Source organism: Ailuropoda melanoleuca, chromosome 16, assembly GCF_002007445.2.
Source record: "Ailuropoda melanoleuca isolate Jingjing chromosome 16, ASM200744v2, whole genome shotgun sequence".
Taxonomy (NCBI): domain Eukaryota; kingdom Metazoa; phylum Chordata; class Mammalia; order Carnivora; family Ursidae; genus Ailuropoda; species Ailuropoda melanoleuca.
In genome coordinates this window covers 88,288,347-88,298,008 of record NC_048233.1, presented here as the reverse complement: position 1 = coordinate 88,298,008, position 9,662 = coordinate 88,288,347, and the positions used below count along the sequence as shown (strand labels likewise).

The following is a 9,662-nucleotide window of genomic DNA, read 5'->3' as shown; positions in this document are numbered from 1 at the left end:
GGTGGCAGGTCGGCTCGCCCAGGGTGCAGGGCCCCAGCTGCCCCCCTCTTCAGTGCTCCGTGCCGGGAGGCCAAGACAGAACACGGGGTTGGCACACGGCCCCTCGCTGCTCTTCCGTTTCCAAAGTGGTTTAAAAGATCAAGCAGAGCCTTGGACCCCTTCCCCAGCTGGGAAGGGGCACACGTGACCTCATCGTTCCTTCCATCCATGGAGGTGACCCGCCCCGCCACCTGACACATGACATGATTGATGGTGGGGACTTGCAGTTCCCCTCCACCGTCTCAACTGGGACATCAAGACGGGGGACAAAGTAGTCGCAGGACTTGTGGGGTCAGATAAAGATGCCAGGAGGCCAGCACTTGCATGCTAAGGGGAGAAGAGACCCAGGGACCCTGGCGTCCACGCCCTCGGCACTGTCCTCTCCAAGGGATGCTGTACCGGGTCCCCTCGTCCACAGCTGAAGGAAGCGCGGCCGGCCGGCAGATGGACCAGAGCCGCCAGCTGTGCAGGCTTGGCGGACCCCGCCGGCCCCACGCTCACTCCGTCCCCTCTCTGCGCTCACCCTCAGACCCCCCGAGCCCTCCTGCTAACGGCTTCCCCTTCTTGTCTCTAGTTCTGAGCATCGGAGAAGGAGGCTTCTGGGAAGGCAGCGCCCGCGGCCACATCGGGTGGTTCCCAGCCGAGTGCGTGGAGGAGGTGCAGTGCAGGCCCAAGGACAGCCAGGCAGGTAAGGCGGTACGGCGGGCACCGCGTCTCCGTGCCCTTGGGCCTGTGTGCCTGCTTATGGAGAAAGACCGCCTTCAAAGCAAGGACTTCTCTCTGTCATCCAAACAGTTTTTCGGTTCCTCTGGGTTTTGTCCAAACCAGAAATAGGTTGCAAGACAGTGCGGAAGCTTTTAGTGAAGGGGCTGCTCAGTACACATTCCAGAAAACTTGGATCGTTCGTTGTAGCCATCGGGGAAGGGCTTTCATGGGGTGATTGAATGTGGAAGCCGGGTTATCGATCTCTTGGACCGATGTCATGCATGGGCGGCTGGCGCTCGCAGGAGGCCCTCCCGTGCCCTCCGTTACAGCCACGTACTTTGATGTGTCAGTAAACACCACTCCGAAGCGGTTGGGGTTCGCGAAGGAAAAGCATGTCGGCGTGTCTCAGAACTCCAAATATAGCCTTTGCTGAAAACCGCTTTGAAATTGATTGCCGAAAGATTGAATTGATTAAAATGTTAAGAGGAGATCATTTATACACAATGGCGTCAGGAGGAAATATGCTGCTTGGGGAAAGGAAAGCACTAGCTCTCTTACACAAAGGAGCCGGTCCGTGCGTGCGTTCTGCAGGCGTCGGGTAGAGCCCCAGACTCACGGAGCACACGTCGGAGGCAGCCACGCTCGCTTTGCGACCCGTGGCTTTGCTGTGTCTGCTTGTGCGGGCTGGTGGCGCCTGCCCCGTGGCCCGCACGGCTGGGAAATAAGGTGTTCTGAGGACACACGCTCTGGAAAGCACGGTGCCCGCCCACTGTACGTGGCTGGCTTTGCAGACTCTTCATCGGGGATGCTTAGCTGGTTCCCTCTCCGAGAACTTGACCGTGAAGAGGTGTCCATTTGTGCTGAGCTTCCCCCTGTTCAGTCTCAGCTTGGCTTCACATCCCAGAGGGAAACCGTGATGTTTGCGGTATGGTAGGGGGGTTGAGGTAAGAGACGTCCTGAGCTCAGGTTTGGAAGGGAGGGCTGGAACGTGCTCGTGTGGTGAAGGTGGTGGCGGGTCGGTGGGCAGCAGGGGCGTGGGAGCTTGCTTTCCCAGGTGTGCAGGTGCACATCCTGGCTCTCCAGTGCCTGCTCCCCCTGCCCCACCGGCTTCCTCTCCTGCAGGCAGCACCCCCAGCCCTGCTGGTCTGTGAAGGGCAAGACCACAGCTTGTGAGTATGACTCCCCTTCCAGGTCACCAAATGCCTCCGTCCTCCCTTTCCTCCTTCCCTCCTCTCCTGCTACATGGCTTCAGTGCCACTGGCCCCCCAACATACACTCTTTCCTTGGAAACACTCAGGCACGTGGGCGCCAGGCATTGCTGGCTAGGGGCCAGCACGTGCGGGTCACCCAGGTCTTTCTGCTTCCTGCATCCTCCAGGAAACTGTGGCTTCCTGGAGAGAGGGAGCAGAAGTCCGGGACACTTGGCATCCCCTCCTCCTGTCTCCTGCTGCGGGCCTTCTCCTCCCACCTGCCGGCGCTGCCCCACCTCGCCCGGGCAAGGCGTCCGCAGGGCAGGTGGGCGCCGGGCAGCTCATGGAGGCTGATTGTCTCCTCCAGAGGGGCTCCCCTGGGGCAGCGGCTTGTGTGTGGGTCCCCTGGGAAACCTGTCGGGCGTGACAGTCCTGGAAGGATGTTCTGTGTTTCTGCACACTCTATAGGATGATGTCGTCCTGATAATGTGGTGTTCACCACCCAGGCTGGTGCTCCGCACTCCTGGGGCTCCAGCCAGTTCTGGGGGCTGGCCATGTGTCCTGGGAGACTTGAGAACATGCGAGCCGGTCCCTGACCCCAAGCGACTGCGCCAGGCCCTTCTGGAATGCGGCACCCTCTGCCATCACCCCACGCACATTTCCTGAGTCCCTCCTGGCCCCGGGCGGCTTGCGGGGCCGAGCCTGAGGTGGCATGAGTCTGTGTTGCCTGCAAGGGTCGCAGGGGCTGGAGGTACTCGTGCTGTAGCAAATGGCCACAAAGTGGCTTCACATCGCAAATGCGTTACCTTGTGGTTCTGGAAGCCAGAAGGCTGGTGTGGGTCTCATGGGTCCCGGTGTCAGCCGGGCTGCGGTCCTTTCCGGAAGCTCTGGAAGAGGGTGTGTCCTCCGGGCTCTGGGCGCTGCAACGTGCTTGGCTGTGGCCCCTCTGGCCAACTTGAGCGTGCGGCCAGGTCCCTTACGGTGCATGTCTCTGACCCCCTCCCGCCTCTTCCCCACGTGTTAGGAGGGGAGCAGACTCGGAGCTGGATTTTAGGGTGGGGAGGTTTTAGAGCACCTCCCACCAGGCTCTGCTTGCCTTGGGCTTTCTCAGATTNTATGGCTTTTGCGCCCTGGGGCCCCGTGGACTGACTTCTTCTGTAGAGGTATGATGTCCCCGCAGGAAAGCACAGTTCGGCACATTTTTTTTTTTTTTAAAGATTTTTTATTTATTTATTTGACAGAGATAGAGACATCCAGCGAGAGAGGGAACACAAGCAGGGGGAGTGGGAGAGGAAGAAGCAGGCTCATAGCAGAAGAGCCTGATGTGGGGCTCGATCNGTGGCTTTCGCGCCCTGGGGCCCCGTGGACTGACTTCTTCTGTAGAGGTATGATGTCCCCGCAGGAAAGCACAGTTCAGCACATTTTGACAAATGTATACACCTGTGCCTCCGAGCACACCTAGGACAGATGATCGTGACCCCGCAAATTCTCTCCGGGTGCTTTNCGGCACATTTTGACAAATGTATACACCTGTGCCTCCGAGCACACCTAGGACAGATGATCGTGACCCCGCAAATTCTCTCCGGGTGCTTTCCGGCCACGCCACCTTCCCCAGGGCTCTGGCAGCAGAGGCCGGTGTGACGGGGTGAATCTCCCAGACACGGACCCCTGCGGCTGGTGCTCCTGGGCCCTCCTCCGCCTTGCGCGCAGCTGAGGGCGCTGAACGTCAGCCATGCTGCTGCAAGTGCCCGCGATGTGTCCGTGTCTGTCCCCGAGGAGCGTTCTGTCTCACGTGTATGCCCAACACGCTTGGTTTACTCGTGCTCCCAGCGATGGGCGTTCGGGTTGCTACTCAGTTTGGGCTCAAGGGACGGTTATTGCGCAAGGCGTTCGGCAGACATGTTTCGTGTGTCCCGGGAAATTGCTGAGTGCACACCTGCGAGGTCACAAGACTGGAGTGTGTTTCATTTTAGAGGAAACACCCAGACCGCTATCCCAGCTGCTGGGGCTCCTGGGGCCCCTAGGGCTCCGCCGGCGTGCGAGGGCTCCCATGGCCCCACGTGCTGGCCGACGTCTATTACTACTGGCCCCTTAACAGCCACCCTGCGGGTGTGGCGGGCGTCATGCTGTGGGCGTCACCCGCGTTCTGGGGAGGATCGTAGTTCGTGGCTTGCGTGTGCTTGCTCCCTGAGGTCAGCGTCTTGCAAGGGGTCTGGGCACGTCTTTGTCCATCTTAAATTGGGTGCTTCTCTTGCTGCTCCTGGATTTGGGGGTTCCTTGTGTGCTCTGCCGTCAGCCCTTTCCCTGCTACGTGTTGCAGGTACTTTCCCGAGCCTGGGACTTGACCTTTTGTTTTCCAACTGGGTCTTAAAGGAGTAGGAAGTTTTTAAAGTTTTAAATGAAGCCCCACTTATCCTTTTTTTTCACAATCAGCATGTTTTGGTAGAGCCCCCCCATCTTTAAATGTCGGAAGTTCGCAGACCTGGAATGTACATAGAATCTGGAGATGGTACAACATTCGTTCCATGTTTCCATCCAGCATGCTCGCTGTGCACCAGGTCAGCCAGGTGTGGGCCTCGTGCATTCCCTCTCTTTGGGGAGCCCCGCGTCTCTACATTGTAGAGTGGACGTTTAGCCAGCAAATCCCACTCTTGTGCATCAAATGAAATAGGGGAACGGTTCAAGGAACCCACAGCACACAGAGGGCGGCTCAGGGCACCTTGTCCCTGAGCATGACCAACTGATTTCCCATCATGCAGTGACGAACGTCAGGGGCCACGGGCAGCCACCCGCAGAATGACGTGGGGGCCCCGGGTCACCGGATGGTTCGCTGGTACACATTTGACTCAGTAGCGTGGAGAGGTCGGGAGCTGTGTCTTCAGTGCGGGAAGCCCTTGCTCTTCTGAACCTTGCTTCTTGTCTCTTAGGACCTTGTGTTTCTGGGGACATCACGTTTCCAACAGGCTTTCCTTTGTGGTAGCTCACTGGCCTGGGGAGGAAGCAGGGCACCAACTGTCCTCCCTGATTTACACACAAACACCCACGTCTCGGCACCCAGGAGCGCACCTGGCTGGGCTGTGACCTGTTCCTTGGAACTCCTAACACCGTGCACTGGGCCCCCCTTCCTGGTGGAGCAGCGGGCGTGGTGACCCTGGAATTACGTGCGTGTCCCTCCGCCGTGCTCCTGGTGTGCAGGTTCCTTAAGGATGGGGGCTTTCCGGCCAGAGGTACTAGGTGGGGTGATGTCAGCCGCCGTAACAAGCCCATAACTTCAGCGGCTTCCGTCCTGCTGTGGCCTCACCATTCCCAAGAGCCTCTAGGACCTCTGGCTCAGAAGGGACACACACCTGCCTCTCTGTTCCCAGTGTCAAGGACCAGTCGTGGGACCTGGACGCCACACGGCTCGGCTTTGGGGTCCCCGGCCAGGAGCCACCACAAGCAGCTGACCCCTCAGGAGGACAGGAACAGAGGGACGTGGACGTGGGCCCAGATTCGTTTTAAGGACCTGGCTCCGGCGATTGTGGGGGCTTGCGAGCCTGAGATCCACAGGGCAGGCAGGCAGGCTGGAGCCTCGGGCAGGAGCCCAGGCTGCAGTCGAGAGGCAGAATTCCTTCTTCAAGAAGGCTGTTCACTGTCAGCTGATTGGAGGAGGCTCACCCACACCGTCCAGGAAAGTCTCTGCTCAGAGTCCGCTGGTTGTAGGTGCTGCTAGCCGTGTGTGCAGAACACCTTCCCAGCAGCACCTGGACCAGTGCCTGATGGTAGCTTGGTGCTGCAGTCTGCACAGATCGACACCTAAAGCTGACTGTCCCCATGAGCGACCCACGCTGTGGACAGAGGCAGGGGAAGCGGCTGCCTCCACCCGGTAGAGACCTTGGCGGCCCCTCCGCTTTTCATCACGTCCCCATCCATAAATCCGGGCTGCCGGGCTGGATGGTGGCTTGGTCCTTTCTCTGCAGGATGCTGCACATGAACCATGGTAGGGCATGCCCCCGATGGCAGATCTCGAGTAAGAAACAGATAAAATACGTTCAAAATCATCACTGGGAGCCCTTTGGTGATTCAGTTTATGGAAAGCGCACACATGCACGTGGAATTTTCGGTGACACAGCTCATGAGTAAGCAGAAACTGCAACCAGGGCCCCCCGCTTGAGAAAATGACAAAACCAAGTCGCCGCCAAGCAAACGGTGTCATAGCTGTTGAAACAAAGGCCCAGATGGTCTGACAAGCACTGTTCACTTAGAACAAGATGAAAAGGTGGCGTGAACAACCACTGTCTCCAGCCTCCAGAGACAGCCAAATTCTGGTCACCTGAAGGCCATGGAGCCGGGCGGTCCAGACCTCAGGTGCGGGACAGCATGTTCCTAACTCCTGGAGCACCCTTGCGGCCCGCCGCTGGTCCACCGCTAGGACCCCTCTGCATTCTTTGGGCGGCTGCATTCCGCTCAACCAGCATCCCCTGAGACTGTGGCGGTCACATCTGTTACACTGCAAGGCCAGCAGTGTTGCTCCAGCCTTTCCAGAGGACAGGTCCTGACCCCTGTCCCCAGGCACATCCCGTCGCCTCTCAGCTTAGCTTTTGCAGGTGGTGTACGTGACCTTCCCGGGACACTCAGGAGGTGGGGACATGGTGGTGTCTCTACCCCATTTTACAGGTGAGGGTTGAGGATAGTAAGTGACTTGCTCAGAGAAGCACGTTGACTGAGTGGCCAAGCCAGGACCCCAGTGTAGACCCATCCACGCTGACAGTCTGTTCCCTTCATCCACCAGGTGGGAGTGTCTCCAGGTGTCCCCAGCCATCCTCTGAGATGTTGAGATTTGGTGGTCATGAGTGGTGGTCAAGCTGGGGGTTGTGATGGTCACGGTGGTGATGCCAGTTAGGCTGATGCTAGCGGTGGTGGCGATGATGGGGATGGCAGTGATCATAGTAGTGGTTGCGTTCGCAGCGGTGATGCCTTTGCTGATGGCGGTGGTGGTACCGCTGATAACGATGCTGCTGCTGAGAGTGGCAGCAATGATGGGAATGGTGACGTGGTGATGGTGGCAGTGCTGGTGTGCTGGTGGTGGTGATGATGGTGGTGGTGGTGTTGTGTTGATGGTAGTGGTGGTGGTGATGGTGGTGATGGTGGTGATGGTGTTGTGTTGATGGTGGTGATGGTGGTGATGGTGTTGTGTTGGTGGTGGTGATGGTAGTGGTGGTGTTGCTGACGGTGGCGGTGATGGTGATATGGGTGTTGGTGGTATTGGTGATGTTGATGATGGAAGCAATGAGGATAATGGTGATGCAGTTAACGGTCATCAGATCCGACCGTCCAGCTTGCTGAATTCTGCTGCTCTGGCCACAGCATGTGCTCACTTATCCCAACCTGCCCAGCCTCACCTTCTTTTCTGGGTTGCTTCTTCCATTTCCTGAAATTTTGCTTCTTTACTCAAGTTCTCCTCTTGGTGCAGAGACATCAACGCTGGGTGCCCTTGAGAAAGATTATCTTGCCACGTATGTCTCAGTTCTCAGTTTGGTGCTTTCGTGATCTTTGTGTTTCTTATTTTTTTGCGTGCAGTGTAACAAACACAGAGAGGAGCTCGCAAACCTTAACATGCCGCTTAGCGAATGGCTGTAAAGCAACACCCCCGCCCCGCGTCACCAGCATCCCCGAAGCCCCCACGCAGCCCTTCTCAACAGAACCCTCTCTTCCCGTTGCTAAGCCCACCCCGACTTGCATGCCACTCACTTCCTTCTTTTGTGAAAGTTCTGCTTGCTTACGTTGCATCCCTAAATGACGTAGCTTAGTTTGGGCCAATTTTGAACCATTTGGAAGTGGCATCAAACAGTATGTGTGTTGTATTGTGTCCGGCTTCCTCTGTCTGTGATGTCTGGGTTGTGTGAGTGGCTCGGGGTACTGTTAGGTCCTTTGTTGGGCTTTGTCCATCTGTCCTGCCGTGGGGGGCCACCTGGGTCGTCTACAGCCTGGGGCTGTCATGGGCAGCGTTGCTGCGGTCCCTGTCCCCTGGTGTAAACACACACTTTTCCTCGTACCCCAAGATGGATGGTGGTCAGGCCTGGGTGTGTCCTCCGTCTCTCTGGATCCTTCAGCCTTGTGCTAAGTGTGCATGTTAGCCTGTGCGTGCTGCTGTAACGAGTAGCTCAGAGAGGGCAGCTGAAACAGCAGACATTTATTTCTCCCAGTTCCGGAGGCTGGAAGTCCAAGGTCGAGGTGCCAGCATGGTTGGCCTCCTGGCTTGCAGACGGCCACCTTCTCACTGTGTCCTCACATGGTCGAGCTCTCTGGTGTCTTTTCTCATAAGGGCATTAATCCCATCATGGGGCCCCCACCCTCATGACCTCCACTGACCCAGATTACCTCCCAAATGCCCCACCTCCAGATACCATCCCGCTGGGGATGGGGCTTTGACAGATGCATTGGGGAGCGCAGACTTTTACTCCCTGGCAGTGGTGTGTCCATATCTCGTCAGCACACGCTACTGGCAGACCGTTTCCACTGGGGGTCTTATGCCCAGGCCTCATCGACACAGGACTTCAGTTTGTGTTCCCCTCATTACTTTCGAGTGTGATAACCTTTTTTATATGTTTATTGGCCATTTATTTGCATTTTTTTGGTCAAGTGTCAATTCAGGTCTTTTGTCCACTTTTCTTTAGGGTTGTTTGTTTCTTGTTGATTTGTGGCCACTCTTTATATATTTTATAAGAAGGCCATTCTCAGCGATACACATTTGCTACATCTGTTCCCAGACTGTGGCCAGTCTCTTCCCTGGGAGGCCGGAGACCCTTGCACATGGCTCTTAGGGTCACCAGTCTTCTCCTTACTATGAAAGAGGCAGGCATGGGTGCAAGGCAGCTGGCAGACGGCACACCAGCTCAACTGTGACCCCATCACCCCCTTTCCACCATATTTAATGTGAATGCACCTTCTGTCTCTGTCAGGGGGTGCTGACATCCCATTGAAAATGGTGATTTGAAGAGCTTATGTAGAAATAAATGTATAGGGACACCTGTATTTGGAAAACCAGGCCTTGCTGCTTTGGGGTAGTTTAGCTGTGAGCCTTTGCCCACACAATTCCCTTAATTCAGTTAACCTAACTTAACCTGGTTAAAAAGTCCAGGTCACCTGAAGGCCTTCAGGATGACTGGGTGGACAGATTTCACATGCACGTGGGATTCACCCTGGGGTGGGTATCATGGGGTCTGTGGGCTTCGTCCATGCAGAGGGGCATCACGGAACACTGACGCTGGTCCTGCGCCGGGCCCTGGACCGGACGTGTCTCATCTCCAGTACAGTCCCACAGGCTGAGTGTCATCGTTCCTGTTTTGCACAGAAGGGAACATGGGCCCAGAGACATTGAACCAAGTGTCCAGGGTCACACAGCCTGTAAGTTACGGCCACAGGCCCGGACCAGGAGCTCTCCTGCTTCAGCAGCCGGTGGGTCACTTGGAAGAGGGAGCATTCCCATATTTAAAAAAAAACAAAAAACACCCGATTATAAAAACTGCAATTGTCTATGAAAATGTGAACCACTAAGGTAGACAGTTTTGTTCTCAAAGGAAGCATTGGGGCCTTTTTAGGGCATCACCTAAATGGAAGCACAGAATAAAAGGTTCATCTGAGATTCGAGGTGCCCTTGGGAAGATTTGGGGTCCCTAGGCCCAGTTTGAGAAAACCCGGATTTAGGGTTCAGGCCTCTCTCTGTTGGAGAAGAAAAGTCTAGGCTCC

At 56.5% G+C, this 9,662-nt stretch overlaps 1 protein-coding gene across 1 annotated transcript in view; it reads left to right on the top strand.

The window, feature by feature from the left end:
- Nucleotides 1–9,662, top strand: part of LOC100467244 (SH3 and multiple ankyrin repeat domains protein 3) — a 296,215-nt gene that overhangs the window by 245,449 nt on the left and 41,104 nt on the right. The window contains exon 15 of the mRNA XM_034644850.1: nucleotides 614–727. Within this exon, the coding sequence (XP_034500741.1) occupies nucleotides 614–727 (114 nt within the window). The remainder of the gene's footprint in view (nucleotides 1–613; nucleotides 728–9,662) is intronic.